Raw genomic sequence first — 18,171 nt, forward strand, 5'->3', positions numbered from 1 at the left:
TGCTGCAGTGACAGTGACCTACTTAAGCAAAGAGCAAAAATATACCAGCGTACGAGAAACATGCAAATGTAATATCTGCTTTGTGCCTCTTCAGTCTCGCTGCCTCTCCAGGGAGAGGGCGGTTGGGAAAACAAAATGCAGCTATAATTGGGGAGGGGGCGAGAAGGCGAAGAGGAGCTCGCTCTTCCTCACGAGTGTGTGACAGGAAAGTGAATAAGCTCGGATCCCCGCTGTCTTTCTTTCCCTCCTTCATTACAATTACAAAGACGAGCGGCGGGTTTGTTTGACAGGATTCATCAGAAGTCAGAGCACACCGAGCTGTCAATCATCAGCTGGCCTTTTGCTAAATAACAGCTCGCTGTCAGCCAGGACCGGAGAGGAAAGTTCAAGGAGGATGGAGAGGTTGAAAGGAGGAAAAGAGAGGAGATGATAGAGGAAACGAGGGATTTATTCCGACTCTTTTCACTTAATAAAAGTCCCTTTTGGAGGGGACCGGTCCTCATCAGCCCCGCAGGATATTACACTTTGAGGAATTTCCGTTTGATTAGCAGTAAACGGCTGAATGATTGAAACCATGATGAAATCCATGATTAGGGCCGGGGCGAGAGATCGAGAAGAAGAAAAGGAAAAAAGCAATCATGTATGAATTAAGACGGTCTGTGGGAATGAAGGGGAAGCTTTAATGGCCTCCAGTGCTGCATATTAATCACTTAAGTACCTCTTACTGTGAGATACGAGCTCGGGCTCAACTACACAAAGCCTTCTGTTAACATGTGCTAGCTTTGAAGCTAACATCAAACATAGCTTTAATAAGTGATATTTTAACTGGTACGGACGCTCTTCTTCTTTGGATTTTCACTTCTTGTTGAAGTTGTATCTGTAGTCATCCATCTTTTCTTTGTTTGTTCAGCCATAGTAGATTACTGTTTACTCGCAACACTTGCAGAGAGCGGAAAAGCAGCCGCTTAGCTCCGCCTACCCTCTCTGGCAGACCAACCACTGCTGGGTGATGGAAAACGCGTCACTAACTGGGCGTCGCCACAGACACCCAGCCCATAATAATACTATATACTGCTAATGCAAAGGCTTTCATCAGTGGGTCTAGATTATATCTTTAAGAATCTAGAAACAACAAAGGTTTGACTTCTTTGCATGAAAACGCCTCACAATAGTTTGTAATAAATGATAAATGATGTTGAAAAACGTGACAAACGTCACTAACACATCAGTGGTTCAGACGTGACTTGGTGAGACTCGAAGGATTTATTCTCTTTTTCTTTTATGCTCAATATTTTCATCTTTATACTCGTGTTCTTTAAAGGTCAGAAACTTGCTGCATGAAAAGCTTTTCAACAAAACCTCTTATTAAAGTGAAGAGTGTGTGTGTGTGTGTGTGTGTGTGTGTGTGTGAGGCCGGTGAGTTCCTTTATTTCCTGAGCAGGAAATGAGATGTGTGCGACTGTCAGCTGAGCACAAACGCACACAGGTAACGTCTCCCTCTCTCCCTCTCTCACTGTGTCTGTGTCTCTCTCTCTTTCTCGCTCCCTCTCTCTCTCCCTCTCTCTCCCTCTCTCTCCGTCTCTCTCTCTGTCTCTCTCCCTCTCTCACTGTGTCTGTGTCTCTCTCTCTTTCTCGCTCCCTCTCTCTCCGTGTCTCTCTCTCCCTCTCTCTCTCTCTGGCTCTCTCTCCCCCTCTCCCTCTGTCTGTCTCTGTGTCTCTTTCTGGCTCTCTCTCCCTCTCTCTCTCTCTCTCTCTCTCTCTCCGTCTCTCTCTCTCTCTCTCTCTCTCTCTCTGCAGGATCAGATATAATTGTTGATATTTCACCATCTTTCCGTCCTTCACATCCATCCTGTCGTCTTTCTCTCCTCCCATTCAGCCTCTGTCACAGATCCATTTGTACTCCGTCCTTCCAATCTATATTCTGACTCTGTCGCTCGCCCCCTTCAGTCACCATCAATCCATATCACTATTCTTCACCTCTCTCTCTCTCTCTCTCTCTGAACATCTGAAGAGTGGAGGTATAAGTGAGTGTCGGCTGCTGCTGCTGGTTTTTAAGTTTGTATGAGCTTGTCTTACACGCTGTGTGTTCAACAAAAAACTGCCTGCACAAATTCCATCCGTCAAACACGCACGCACACACACACACACACACACACACACACACACACACACACGTTCTCCATCATGTTTGTGTGTTAGCACTTAGAGGGGACTTAAATCAATCTCTCTTGGTTTGTTTTGGGACTTAATCACATTAAATAAAGAAGCACTATTGATCTATTTAATTAAGTCTTAACGATCCTCTTTGCTCAAACCGACACTGACTTGTATTTCTGCAGAGTTTGTCACTTCAGACGTGTTTCCATCTTCGTCTTCTCTAAAAGCTGAAGCTGAAGCTATTCTGTGTGAAACATCCAGCACATGAGAGCAGGCATGTCAGTACAGGAGAGTTAGCATTAGCATAATGAACGCTTTAACAGCAAACATGGCAGACTGTGCAGTTTGTGGATGGAAAGTGGATCAACCAAAACTACCACACAGTGTAACATCGTGTCCTTTATTATCGGCTGTTTAACAACCACTAACACTGTGTCAGCCACTGCTAGCAACAAGCTAAAAAGCTAATAAATACAACATAAACAAAGATGCTAACTCAGACATGCGTCCTCTGACAGCAGCCACCTGGAGGCTCCCTTCTCTGTCGCTGTCATCCCAGCACAAGAAAGACTAAATGTGTTTTCAAGCCCGTTTAAGAGTTTTGAAGATTTGTGGAAATTTTTCAGTCAATAAAAAAACTTTTCAGACTTTGCTAAAATATCTAGCGTGCTCTGACAGGAACACGCTGTAAGTGCATTAAACAGGTCATTTTTCTTGTGTAGCATCTCGACACTCACAATGTGCGTAACTATAATAAAAATAAATAAATAAATCAGTTTAAAAATAAATCAGGACTATCTTCAGCAGTCTGCATTAATCTCTGCAATCAAATCAGAAAGTGTGCTGCGCTCAGTGTGCAGTCTGACCTGTTAATTGAGCTTTGCTGGTGTGTAATAGTGAACAACATGACTCCATGTAACACACCTTACCTGCTGCTGCACCTACACACACCTCTAAGCAGAGGAAGAAGAAAAACGCAATTCTACAACCCCTTCAACTGATGATGGTGTTATGTATTTATCACTGTGCTACTATAGAGGAAGAACTATGGTGATGTTTGTCTGACATGTTGGTCTACAGAAAGATATCCTGAGTGCAAGACAGGCAGCTACTGACAGGCAGCACTGTGGATGAACTCCTCAGGCGTGTTTAACCAGAGGACCTTTCTGAGAACAGTTTGAGGAACCCGCCCTTTTTCTTGTGATCGTTATCCGCAATAGTTCTTCTTGCTTAAACACAAGCTAGCAACGGCCATCTTTAAAAACCTGCATAACCCAGATTACAAACAGGAAGCAGAGTGAACATCAGATAGCTTCAGTTTGCTCCAATGACGACGTCCTCACCTGCATGCTTCAGCAAACAAGTTTGGTAACATGTGATTTGTTTGTGTTTTGAACCTGCATTTCATTTGGAGACAAAGAAATCACAAGGACACAAGAAGATAACTCTCTCAGACGTCACTCGTCGTATATCGAGTGTTCTCCATCAGCTACAGTTTGCTTGCTTGATGTAACAAACAGGTGTGACAGCTGGAACTAAGAGACCGACAGTAAGTTCTAAATGTGCACATCTTCTTCTTTCCAACTCTGTTTTCATCCTAAAACCAAACAACACACAACACACACAGCTCCAACCACAGCGTCTTTACATTGTTCAAACACCGTCTCACACCACTTCAGTGTTCCCATTGGTAGTTTGAATGCGAGCTCAATAAAAGGCCTTGAATTTAGTTTTTTAGATAACTACCCATTGGGACGTTCCATTCAGGGAGCACCCAGGACTGAATGGTCCAAAAACATTATTACCATATTATTCTGGGGCTGCTACACAAATTAGTTTCCCAGCAGACTAAATGAAAATGGTGGCCATGCTGCAGGTACTAAAGAACAAACTGAATGTTTTAGGTGTGTGTGTGTGTGTGTGTGTTACCTGTGTGTCCATGCAGAGGTGAGTGTGGTCGAGGCAGGGTGGGGGAGGTGCTGGACGTCACGATTAGGCTCTTCCTGTTGCTCGTCCGACAGCTGAGGACAAAAACAAACTCAGTTTATAAACCAAATGAAACCTGCATAACATCAGACATACTGTGGCTTCATTTTGAGGCGCTTTGCAATGAACCAAACACTGATTCTAAACCGCTCCTGTGTGCACCTGGCTGCTCTGTTCTTCACACACTGAGCTGTAAAGTCAGACACACATTAGGAAGCAACTTTATCTTCGCACACGCTCATGGATGTCTTCAGAGTAGAATCCAAAAGCAGCTCTGCGTCAGGAACAGCAGGAGTCCACTCTATCTGTCACACACACATCTGATGATCACACACACATTAGACAGCGCATGTGAAGCCTCGGTACATGCTCTGTTAGTGAACTCACAGATGTTACAGTTTCACTGAGGCGAGAGCTGCTGCACTCTCTGTCTGTCCTTCACGCACAGAGGACGCACAAAGAGTCACAGCTGCAGTCATGCAACACAGAGCCAACAGTCACAGGGACGTTTCCAGTTCACCTTCAGCAAGTCAAAGACACGCATACACACGCACACGCACACACACGCACGCACACACACGCGCACACGCACGCACACACACACACACACACACACACACACACACACGCACACACACACACACACACACACACACACACACACACACACACACACACGCAGCATGAAGCTTCTACATTGTTGTAATGTCGGGTAAAACAACAAATCTATTTGCCTTAAACTATAACAACACAGAGCAGATGAGGCTCTCCATCAGTTCCAGAACTTCAAACTTAGACATTAGTAATAAAAAACCTGTTTCGTTACCACGGCAACAACAATAAAAGTCCTAGGAGCAGAGAATGACTGTGAGCTGGTGCCTGCGTCTGCAGAGGATCTGCCCTTCGTCTGTGTTTTTATTGTTCTTATTATTCTGCATGTTTGGGACGTTTCTGGACGTCCATCGCCGGGCAGAGGTCTGGAGCTCAGCCGACCGTCCGCAGGTCGGGACGACGTGAAAACATGAGCGTCTCTCTGCTCTCTGTCGGTCTGTAACTTCTGCATCTTTATGAGACGTGAGAGAGACTTCACTAAACGTGTAAATGTGCCCTTCTGTGAATGAGAACAGTCCGCTGTGTCGTTGCTGTAAAGAGCTCCAGGTGTGACGGAGGGCGGAGCAGACACACACAGTCGACTTCGGCCTATAAGAACTAAACCCTGCCCCTTCCTGCGGGGTCGTACGGAGGTGTAGGCGTGTTAGTTTGTTTAGTTTAGCTGTTTATGTCTGTTTGTTTACATTGACGGCGCTCGCTCTCTTCACTTCCTCTCTAAATCGCTTGACGACAGCTGCTCTCTCTCCCTCTCTCTCTCGCTGACCGTCGATCTGCTGCTTTGGTACCTTTTGGTGCTATGGAACGTAAAAATAACAGAGCTTGTATCATTTTTAAACACGAGGTATCAAAAAGCTTTGAACAATGGGTACGGCAGCCCAAGCGTCAATTCAAGAGTCACTTTAAAACATTGAAACTCAGAGACAGCCTCTGCGGCTCCTCCATGTGCTGCACACAGGTGCGTACTTGTTGTTTGGTATTTGGAGTCATTACAGTGACTCTCTGTAACAGACTCCTCCTCCTCCTCCTCCTTCTTTACAGCAGCCTCTCAACAGTTTGAATAATACATTCACTGAAGACACGGACACATGCATGTGATTCAGACTGCTCCTCTCACCGCTGTCTCACACGAACATGTGTGTGTCCTGTTAATTGGCCCATCACATCTGCTGGCTGTAATCATGTAGCTGTGTAGCTGCAGTGTGTCTGACAGGCCCGACCTGCCGGGACGATGTGACGGAAACATGAAGGGATTAGAACGTCAAATCATCCATGTGACGGCTGCGCTTCAGGTGATTGGACCTCTTCATCTTTGCCCCTTTATTTCTATATTTGTGAGGACCGATTAGGCTTTCAGTTTAAGGACATGTTTGTTAATGTATGCGTCTTTTTGCTTCTTGTTACAGTTAATGGTTGTCATGTGTGTGCGTACATGTAACAACTTTGCATGTGCACGTTGGGGATCATCAGGTGCTTGATGTATGGCAGAGTCGTGTCTAATTCAGCCACCTGACATATAATTACTGCATGTAATGTAGAAGCTTCATGCTGCGTGTGTGTGTGTGTGTGTGTGTGTGTGTGTGTGTGTGTGTGTGTAGTGTGTGTGTCTCCTGCCATCTGTTGAGATGTGCAGCATCAGCAGTTGTAGCACAGCATGTGGTCTACACACACAAACACACACACAGCTGTATGAGGGATGAGCTGCCATGTTGGATGTTCGGTGAAGTGTGTACGGGGAATTTCCTCATCTCTCTCACACACACACACACACACACACACACACACACACACACACACACACACACACACACACACACACACACACACACACACACACACACACACACACATTTTCTGTGTTTCTCTATTTTTCTGGAAGTACGATTCTGCACTTTCTCTCAACCTCAGAACATCGTGCTCAGTTTTCAAGGATGTTTATTTTCAAAGACGGATCCTTGAAAGAGCTGCAGAGTCTGAGACGCAGATACAGATGCATTTAAAGGAACAGTTTTCCCCTCTGTACGTGGTTACATTTATGCTCCTCCTGCAGATATGTGTTTCATTTCTGCACATTTGGAGCTGAAAAGTGTGCAAGACTTCCTAACTTACACATGCTACAAATTATAGCTATTAACACTGACTTCATTTGTCTATGGATTACAGCTTTTACTAGGAAATAATTAGGAAACTATAAGAGCGAGTAGGAAGTAAGTCGGAAGAGAAAAAGAAGCTTTAACAGAGGAGCATGTGCAGATGTCAGCAGCACGCTGTGAGTCCCACAGAGACTAAAGCACGGCTCAGATCGTCGGCTTAATTTACAGCGACTGTCGCTCACTCTGCAGCTAATGAACAAAACTCAGTGGTCGCCTTATGAATATGGATTCAGAGAACATCAGAGACGATCCGAGGCATGGAACATACCTGTCAAATGAGCGAGGATGCAAAGAGGAAGTGATGGAGCTGTGACACAGACGAGCAGGAGGCGGGGAGGGTTTAAAGGGGGCAGAGTTTGGTGCGAATCAATAAAAAGGTTTGAAATGTTCGACGACTTTCTGTCTCTGTGGATGAGACGCAGGGAAAAGTTCTGAGTTGCAGAAGGTTGAGAAGCTACATTAACTCTCTGCATGTTCTCTCCTGACTTTTATACACAAATGCAAATGCACTCTGAGAAAGTTTCTTTCTCCTGCAGGCGGTTTGGATCCCTGCTGAGAAACATGGCTCCATTATGCAGCGCTGACTCAAGGCTACGTTTATGTGTGTGAGTGTGTGTGTAAAAAGAGTGCTATTGCGTGCTTCTCTCCGCCATCAAAGCACCGAGCTGTCAGGTAACAGCAGAGTGACTGAGTGCTGCAGGTGAACCTCTGCTGCTGCTCGGTTTGATTACTTTCTCTGGCTGCAGCAGCATCAGGACCAAACTTCAGTCAGAAATTGGCCACTTTTACCTGAACGAGGATGAGAATCCAAGAATTACTCAAGGTGGGTTCAGACCGAAAATCAAAGGAAATATTTAAACTTGCAAACACGCAAATCAAAGCATAGCTATGTTTACATTTTGTGTCATTCAGGCAGGTTCTATTCTGTCAAGACGAGCGGGAAATTCACGTTAAACTAAGTCCCAAACGGCCTGTAAGTGTTGAGATTCTCCTGATGTTGCTCAGAGTTAGTACAACCAAACTCAGGCCTGACAGAGCATGAAATCAGACTTTTTACAATCCCAATAATCCCAAAATAAAGCAGTTCCACATTAAAATGATTCATTAATGAGGTATCAGCTGCTAGTATCGAGCGAGCACAGCTAAAAGCTGGCAGCAGGTGTGTTGAAGTGTTTGCATGTGTGTGTTTACCTGCAGCTGCATATAAACTCAGAATGTAATAAGTCTGCAACAGTAAAACTCATAAGACACGCAGACGGGCAGAGATGTGACGGAGCTGACAGCACAGATAGTGGAAACTGAAGACGAGCAAACAGCTGTTAAACTACACACACACACACACACACACACACACACACACACACACACACACACACACACACACACACACACGGCAGGTGAGTGTGTGTGGATAAGATCTCCAGCTAAACTCATTTCCCTCAGTGCACTCAATAATGTTGGTCTGAGGGTTACAGCCACCACAGGAAATCAATGTGATGGCCCACACCACAGTGTGTGTGTGTGTGTGTGTGTGTGTGTGTGTGTGTGTGTGTGCTTCTTATTAATTCACTGGTGTGTCCGGCTCTGCAGTGAGTTAGTGAAAGAAGCGACAGGGTGAACGCCCTTAAAGAAGAATACATCACCTCCAACGAGATGGATGCAACCCTGTGTCTGTCCTCTGTTGCTGATCAGTGTTGGTATTGAACCACAACACGTTTTTTATAAACGCAAATGTCCCTGAGCCCTGAGAGGGAAAAAGTTCCGGTGGTCCATTTAACTCAGCTTATCTAAATAGTTTTCTCTCTTGTGTTTAAGACTGAAGAACAGGTGAAGCAGGAGAAAGCACGTCATGAGTCCTGGAGGGACTGATCTCCTGTTCACATACACGTCTCCTCCTTTGCATCCTTTTATTACAAGAAGAGTCACACAACAAAAACCGGCACACACACACACACACACACACACACACACACACACACACACACACACACACACACACACACACACACACACACACACACACACACACACACACACACACACACACACACACACACACACACACACACTCACTCACTGTGGCAACTTTTAACAATCTCCACAGTTCTCCAGATAAACTCAACAAAAGAGACTTCCTGAGGCTGTTAGGAAAATATTCAGGCTGTCATAATCCCTCTCTTTTTTCATCTGTGAAACCAGGTGAAAATAAAACACTATTCTCTCAGTGTGACTCTTAACATAAATCAGTCCAGAACATTTCTTTGCCTTTACTCACCACGGTCTTTGTCTTCACTACATGCACGAAAAGGCAACTTCAACATAAATCAGCCGACCTGCACCAATCGTAAACCTCCAAATGGCCCAGCTCAGGTGCACGTCTGCTAAGGTAAAACTTTTGCCCCCTATAGGACCTCTGATTCTGTTATTCTTGTATGAATCCTCATATTAATGCTCCTGCTCTGTTTCAGTGGGACCTCAAACAGGAAGTCGGAACAACCGCTCGGCTTGTTAAATTTGGGAGCTTTTGAGTGTCTGCGTCTGCAGCCTACAGTTGCAGTTGCAGAATCATACCTCCCACAGCCACATGTATGGTTCTGATCACATGTTGAACGACCTCCTCGGAAAGATCCGGTCAGTGACACACACGAGACGACAAATCAGAGCAAGTTCTGTCAGACTGCAGAAGCTCCCTAACTGTGGCAGTTGACCAGTTGTCATGGTATTAAAGTGCAAATATGGAAACTTGTTGCTCTGGGAAAAGATGTAGTCTGTGGAAGAAGCTTCTTATCTGCCCGTTGGTAGAAATGAGGAGGCTGTCCTCTTCTACCCGGCACGTCAGCCTGTTTTGTGCAAACGATGAATCAGTTTTCTCCTGATCACAGCTCGACAACATCTGCCAGTTCAACCCAACCAACCCCGAAACCTGCCCGAGCCTGTTGCCATGCAGGAGTCTCCTCTTTTTCACTCCACAACATCTTTCTCTTTTAAACACACTGCCGAGACAAACACACACAACAGGAGGCGGTGACAAGGAGCAAGAAGAAGAAATCTGTCCGTGTGTGTGCGTGGCAGCTCCCCCTGTTATTACAGGGAGGACGAGGAGGAGGAAAATTGCAGCTTCAAAGCGATAAGTATATCTCTGTCTGCCTTTCTTTCCTGCTGGAGGGGACACTTTAGGCTCTGACGGGCAGAACAGAGGGGAGAGGAAGAAGACGGGTCAACTGAGGGAATGACGACATATCGCTGCATGCTCACACGTCAAATCGAGCTGTGCAACCTGGACTTGCATCACAAACACGCAAGTCGAAGGCAGATGGAGGAAATCTAATAAAAAAGGAACACACTGCACACTGAGACTCCCATTCAAACACACGCCGAGCCGTACAGAGCGTCCTGTAAGAGACACATCCAGTTATCTGACCTTCATGTTGGAGCAACTCCTGCTGAGCATCTAAGACCTGCAAACAGGAGGAGGAGGAGGAGAGAGGAGGAGATGGCGAGGAAAAAAACTAATCGAGCCACAAAAATTAAACGAGGAGAGAAAAACTAATGAAAGGATGGGGTGAAACGAGTGCGTACCTCTTGGAGCGCCGCAGCATGCTTCTCTCCGGCAGTGAGAAATTGGAGAGCACCGTCCAGAAGGAGTCAGACATGCTAACGCTAACGCAGACCCGCCACCATCGCTCTGTTATTAAAACAGACGCCGGCTTCCACCTGTCACACCGGCGACACCGAGTGTGAGTGTGTGAGCGAGCTGCTGGTGTGTCTCCCCTCTCCTCCCTCTGATCCTCTCTCTCTCTCCCCGCTCAGCAGTGCCCCCTCCCTCCCTCTCTGATGCTCTCTTTCTGCCTCTCTGTTTGAGCGTTGCTCTCGTTGAACAGACGGGTTATCAGTTTAAACATCTCTAACTGCAGATGTTTTATATACCTTCAGTGACATTTACCTGCAGACATACAGATAAATGTACATCATGAAAAGTAGTACGATAAAATGACTCTATGCTGCTTGTAAAACTGTTTCACAAAAGCAACCTCACACACAAGGTTGAGATGGATATCAGCACGCTGTGATGCTGACAGTCAGTACAGCATCTCTCTCTCTCGTGTCATATTGCTATTGAGGAACGACTCTCACAAAAATATGTCACATTATTTGCTTGAAACATTTCCCTTTAAACTTCCAGCCTGGGCCAAACCATATGGAGAAAAGTTCAAGTTCAGTTTGACGTCCTGATTTGTCTTAAAGCCAAAAAGTGAACAAAAAAGAGCAAAAGGGAAAAATTCAGCCGAGAGCTGCTCAGTTATTCTGTTCAATGCAGTTATATATCAAAACAGAAATAGATACCCGTAAAACAATCAGAAGCTAATAATCTAAACTTACATTTAACTGGAGTCCTGAAACCAAAATCAACAGGAAGTGATGTCAGAAGGCAAGCAGCTCGCTCAGCCAATAGATGGCTTTATAGGAGTGTTTGTCCCAGTGGCTCACAGTGGACGTGTGATGTGTTACGCAGAATGAAAAGCTTTGGCCGCTGGTGTTCTCAGTCAGTACATATACAGAGGCTAAGTCCTCGACGCATCGCCGGCTGGTTCAACTCCGACCTCTGCTTTCCTTCCCCACTCTCTCTTCCCAACATTTCCTGTCCTATCGTCATTGTCCTATCAATAAAGGTAAAAAAAAACAAAAGAAAAGCATGGCATCCTAATGTTGGTCAACTTTGATCTACACAATCCTCCAGATAAACCCGACAAAAGAGGCTTCTCTGATACACTCCCCCAGGCTGTTTAGTACAGGAACTACTCAGACGTAAGGAGTACCTGTGAGTACGGTGTCACAATCGACGGCTTTAGCCAAAGCTACAAAAACAAGTTGCAAAACAAACTCAAAGTATCCAGAAAAAGTCTCTTTAAAGTGGATTCTTTTCAGGCGTCTGCAGACAAACAGCTCATTAGTTCCTCTCGCTGCCCTTTAAGATGAACGTTTGTGACGGGAACAGAAGGTCAGTCAACTCGTTAAAGCCGTTAATAAAGGACAACACACACACACACACACACACACACACACACACATACACACAGGTGTGTTAGGAGGCGACACACTCGTCCCTTACCTCCATAAAAAGGGGTTTCCTCGGTGGTGAACAGGGGCGGACAGAGGGCCATCAGAGGAGCAGAGGGAGGGAGACGAGGAGGAGGAGGAGGAGGTGAAGGAGAGGGGGGAGAGGGTGACGACGGGGGGCTGAACGACGGAGGGATGAAAAGAAGTGGGGGACAGCAGGTGCTGGAGGAGGCTGCTGTTGCCGTGGCAACGCAGCTGAGCCGGCGACCAAATTCTGCCAACAGAGGAGGATGAGGAGAGGAGGGTGAGGAGAGAGAGGGGTGTGATGAGGGCTGTGTGCGTGCATGTGAGTTATTTTTTCTCAAACATGGTTTTGTCATTTTAGTTAGTTCTTATCTGCTGATTTATGTCCAAGTGTTCATTTTTCTGACAAGTTTACTTTTAATTAGTTATTTGATGCTATAAAAAGGGGGCGTGGCCTCATGATTGACAGCTCTGTGGACAAATGGGGCTCCTGCAGCGTTCTGTTCCCGAGTAGCAGAGTAGAGGAGGAACGGCGAGAGGAGACGTAACTAACACTAACACTACAGTCATTGAACTTTCCATCAGCGTGAACATCTGCTTCAGACCGACACAAGAAGCTGTTCTGCTGCAGACTGAGCCCACCTGAGGGCTCCAACACGCCAAGGACACCTGAGGGCTCCAACACGCCAAGGACACCTGAGGGCTCCGACACGCCAAGGACACCTGAGGGCTCCGACACGCCAAGGACACCTGAGGGCTCCAACACGGCGAGGACACCTGAGGGCTCCAACACGTCAAGGACACAAGGTAAAGGTGTGTGTCGGGTAGAGGGAGGGCGGGACACTGCGGCTCCACCAGCCGCTCTCTACTGCACACACTCTGGATACAGAGGAGCAAGATAGCAGCGCCCGCTCTGGGGGGATTAAGGCTTCACTTCTGTACGAGAGGAGGTGGAATTTTAAAGCATTTATAAATAATTAATACCCACAACACTTTACCAAAGTTACGTCTTTGACCGTGTCTTTATAACTGTGGTGCACCAGCAGCCACTGGGGCCACAAGTGGAAATATACCAGCAGAGAGTGCTGGTCAGATCAGACCGTGTAAGGCCTTTAAAAGGCAGAGCTCAGCCGGTGCAGTTGGCACAGATCCAAAGGGCATGAGGACCTTATGGTGGTGGTCTCCCTGTCCCCCCTCCCCCCTGCTGGGTGGGACAGAATGGGTGAGACCACCTGCTGGGAAGTCAAAGGCTGCGCACGTTTCAGTGCGCGCAGTGTTTCCCTTTACATATTGTGCAGCCATCTGTGGTTTTTACATTTCCATAATGAAACAGATCAAATAATAAGTCTGGATTCGGCACAGGAGACGACACACAGAGAGGCTGTCAGACGTCAGAGGGGAGCAGTTTGAAAAGGTTAAAGGTCGAGTTTTTTAGAGGATGAGGTCATACAAAGGCCGATTAAACAGGATTAATTAACAAACAGGATCAGAATTAGTAAAGTGTTGTTGAAGAGAGCCTCGGAGAACAGCTTCCTCTGGGTATTAGACAGTTTAAAGTTTCATCAGGTTGTTAAAGGCAAACAAACCAGTCGTATAAATGTAAAACTGATAAACACGTTCATTTTAATACTGTTACATTCATCGCAAACTTTTTAAAGAATAGATGAATCATTTAGTGTCTGAATTCTGAGATTTCGGCTTCTAACGTGAATGTTTCCTGGTTTCTTTCCTCCTCTATGACAGGAAATTAAATATGTTTGTGCTGTGGACAGACCGAGACTTTGGAGGACATTATCTTTGGCTTTTGGAAAGTTTTCTGACATTTTTTGGGCCATCAACTTATCGATTAATCCAGGAAATAATGAAGGGATTAATCGCTAATCAAAATAACTGTAACTTGCAGCCTTATATAAAGATGCAGACATCTCTAGAGGCTGGATAGATCATTTTCTTGTTATTTCAGTGTCACTTTGTCCTCCAAGTTGCTCTTAACTTTACAGAAAGTGTGTAAAGTGACTTCATTCACTGACACAACGTGGGAATAAGAAGAGATCTGCCTTTCTTTCCTGCTGGAGGGGAAACTTCAGGCTGTGACGGACGGAACAGAGAGGAGAGGAAGACGGGTCAGCTGAGGGAATGACGAATTATCGCTGCGTGATCGAGCTGTGCCACCTGATCTGAGGTCTGAAATCTTGGTGGACTAAGTGAAGAGGTGATTGATCTGTGATCACACCTGGTAATGGACTTGAGATCACATGTAGTGTTTGGGTTCTAAACAGACTCATTAATTTGCTGAAGCTTTTTTGTCTCTATTCAATTAAAAACAAAACAAAGATATTTAAAGTTCAAACCTTCGGACACAGATCATATTTGCATCTCACACAGTATCTCCACTTTCATGTAATCTGGGTATACTAACGATGCTGAACAAGTTAAACATGCTTCTTTCACAGTGCGGTTAAATATCTAAAATGATCACCTGGTCTGACTTCATGTGTTTGTCCCTGCTGCTCTCTCTCTGATACCGTCTCATGTTCCTGTCTCCTCTTGGCCTCTGTTCCCCCCCGAGTGTTTCACTGACTCAGGATGTATGTACACTATGCATGAACTGGCTTACATATGCATGTTTGTAATGCAAACTGGACTTGACCCCCCCCTGTGTAGTTACACAATGTGAGCCGGACGATCGTGTATTTTTGGTATGGCATATCTTCCCCTCACTCTTAAGTCTACTTGGATCATATTCAGCAGCATCTATTGTTCGCTGGCGGTCAGTAAAGTAGAAAATGATGTGCATGTTTTTTTAAAGTAGGGTAACAGTATGTTAAGAGACTGCTGATGATGCAACAGGATCACAACATCAAGGAGAGCAAGTTTGATTTTAACGCCCCCTAAACCTGGAACACACTCAGGAATTAGCTATTAGCAAATATTAGCATGCTAACACACTAAATTAAGATAAACTAAATTAACATAGTCAGCATTACCCAGTAAACCTCACACTGTTAGCATGTTAGCATGCTGATGCTGCAACACTGTTTGAGAAGAGCAAGCTAGAACTGTGACAATTTAAAATGAAGCATGCAGCACATTGTATGTTGTGTTTTTTATCGGTTTAATGTCACTTAGGTCCATTAACTATGGATGTAAGTTAGCATTCTTGCTAGCTCCAGTATGTTTACATGCCTTGTTTTTCTACTGATGTTCATTAACGTGCTCCGTCTCCATTTCATTAACACATATCTACAAAACAGAGCTGCTGCCTGTAAAGTCTGAAATGTCTACGTCAGGTGCAAAAACAACGTTGGACAGAAAAAGGTAAACAGAGAAGGAAGTAAATTACACAACCGGTTGCTTCAATAAGGATCTCATTTCTTACACACACACCAGCACACACACACACACACACACACACACACTCTCTTACTGCAGGCGGAGGTTTGGGGCTCCCGCTCGCTCCTTCCTCCTCTTCATCTTCTGTCCCGGGACAAAAGGCTCAGCTGTAATCTTTAATAATCCACCCGTCTGCATCAGCTCATCTGTCCGTCAAACACATAATGAACCGACCCCCCGGCAGCTCCACACACAACCAGAAACGTTCCCCGCAGTCAGTCGGCCATGACAGACGTTTAAATATAAAGGTATGACCTGAGAGAGTGTGTGTGTGTGTGTGTGTTTAAAGTCAGCACCTGCTCTTATCTGCACACACTGCAACACAGTTAGGTGAGGTATCTGGGGTAGCGTGTTCCTTCAGCAGCAAGCACAGGCACGCTGAGTCACAATCTGACACACTGCCTCAGAACACACACATCTGTAGAGCTCTGTGAAAACCACACACACACACACAAAACAAAACACACTTCTCCTCTGAACAATCCAACGTAAGAAAGGAGGAGAAGTCAAAGGGAACATAAAGTTCTGAGTTGTTCCATCATGTCGGATAATAAAGAGGAAGCTGATTCTAATAGTTCCTGGTAGTAGGCTAAAAGTTCAAGAGGGAGACTCCCTGCTGCTCGTCCCCAGGAACAGAGTGCCTTCTCTGGGTACGATCTGCCCCGTTAATCCCCCTCAGTTCCTGGAAGGTTGAGCCTGTCTGCTGACAGAGGAGAGGACTGACTGAGTCCTCAGCAGACAGAGAGACAGAGGGAGGGACGGGGGAGGAGGGGGAGACAGATGGGGGCGGGGATATGAAAGCAGGAGGGATGCTCTTTTCACTCCTTCATACACAATATTTATTGTTTTATTGTTTAATATAAAAGGTAAATATGTGTTTGTTTTTTTCCTTGAGTATAAATGACTCTTTAGGAAAAACTTGTGACAAGTGTGAAAAGTGACATTTTATTCATCTCTGAAAACAACTTTATTTTCACAGACTTTTCATGAGAAAGTTTAAGAAAATCTTTTTTATATGACAAATTACACTTTTCCCCCCCGAGTAGACTCAGCAGCAGAAGGTCAGCAGGTTTTTGAGGTGAAAATAGCTCAGCTTTTAGAACACTTGTCAGTGTCGCTTCTCCCTCACCAACAAATCAAAATCAAGAAGGGGCGGGACTTGCATGATCAACTTTGTCAACAACGATGGCGGAGGAGAAGCTAATCCTTTCATTTTTTTTGAGGTGTAGAGCTGCTGCTAACGAGACAACTTTTGTAACCTAGCAACAGTAAGCGCCGGTGAGAAGCGCTCTGAAAGTGAGGTCGTGGATGGTGCCAGCTCAAAACACGCCGTTAGTGGCCCTTAAATACGTATATTGTTCTTTTAGTAAAAAGTTTCTTTTATGAATTAAAAAAATGTATGTCGTTTACATTTTTCAGCTCTTATTTATCTTTATAAATAAATGTATAACTTTTAAAAACATTTTCTCAACTTTTTTAAAATCACTTTTAAACACAAATTTAGTGTTTAAACATTTTTTTCAACATTCATCAAACGATTTGCAAACTTACTCATAAAAACCTTTGAGAACTTTAAAGGCACATTATTTAACCCCTTTAGACGAAGCAGTGTGATGTCAGACGGGAGGTCCGGCTCAGGTACCATAAAAGCTGATGAGTTGAACCGCTGATCAATCACACACTTTTAACCTTACAGGGTAAACTGTCTCCCCCTGACACACACACACACACGCACACACACACACACACACACACAGTGACACAGGGGGAAGCAGCGATGATATTATCAGAGCGTGTGTGAGCTGCAGCTGTCCTCTCTCTGTTTCTGAGAAGCCCGGGGACACCGCTGACCCTAATGGGCTAAATGCAGCTCACATGCAGCCAGATTGCTAATTCATACACAATGGACCGGATCACACACAGCTCTGACCAGGGTTCGGGTTACACACACACACACACACACACACACACAAACACACAAACACACACACACACACACGCACGCACACAGTTAATATGGAGTGATTACTAAAATGACGTAAGAGCAGCCGCAGGACACGAGAATGTCATTACACACCAATCTGGACCTGTGTGTGTGTGAGTGAGTGTGTGTGTGTGTGTGTGTGTGTGTGTGTGTGTGTGTGTGTGTGTGTGTGTGTGTGTGTGTGTGTGTTCGCTGCCTGGTATTGTGTGTCGGCTGCTGTGGATCCTCTCTGACTCTGAGAAGTCTCGTTGGAAGTGACAGCTGGCCGGCGGCGGCGTCCTGCTGAACTCAGCCGCAGCTCCTCTTAATGGACTCAGATCAGAACGTGATGCTCTGAGATGAAGTCTGCTGAGTGTCAAATCAAAGACAGACATCCTCTCTGCTGTATTTCACTTTTTACTGCTGACATGCTCTATGTTTTGAAAACTTTATATTGTTTGATGAAACAGAAGTTGACTTAGTTTTCCTTTGGAGGCTTAATTCACAGCAATATGCAATATGTGTGATTCCTTCCATTTGTACGTACGTCCCATTCTTGTAACCAAATTCTTCAGAGCGCCTGAAAGAAATGTTTTCAAATTTGGCACCAACGTCCATTTAAGCCGGAGATATTCTTGCTTCTAACGACGCGTTCTACAGCGCATTCCCTGCATCTGTGTGGAGCGTTGGCTGTGCACGTCCTCAAAGATTAACACTACGTGGACGCAAGCTGCAGTGTGCACCTGATCAGTAGGGGCAGTGTAGAGGCAGAGGGGATGTGACAGAGTCGACACATCAGCAGGGACAACAATGGCAGAAAGTTCTGAA

At 45.3% G+C, this 18,171-nt stretch overlaps 1 protein-coding gene across 2 annotated transcripts in view; it reads right to left on the reverse strand.

Annotated features, from left to right (window-relative positions):
• mast2 (microtubule associated serine/threonine kinase 2) overlaps positions 1-18,171 on the reverse strand; it is a 162,432-nt gene that overhangs the window by 41,861 nt on the left and 102,400 nt on the right. For both annotated transcript variants that reach the window (XM_069680601.1, XM_069680600.1), the window contains exon 5: positions 4,087-4,178. In XM_069680601.1, coding sequence (XP_069536702.1) covers positions 4,087-4,178 — 92 coding nt within the window. The remainder of the gene's footprint in view (positions 1-4,086; positions 4,179-18,171) is intronic.

Source organism: Semicossyphus pulcher, unplaced genomic scaffold (assembly GCF_022749685.1).
Source record: "Semicossyphus pulcher isolate SPU_LCO1_2020_fin unplaced genomic scaffold, fSemPul1.0.p SCAF_4, whole genome shotgun sequence".
NCBI classification, from domain to species: Eukaryota; Metazoa; Chordata; class Actinopteri; order Labriformes; family Labridae; genus Semicossyphus; species Semicossyphus pulcher.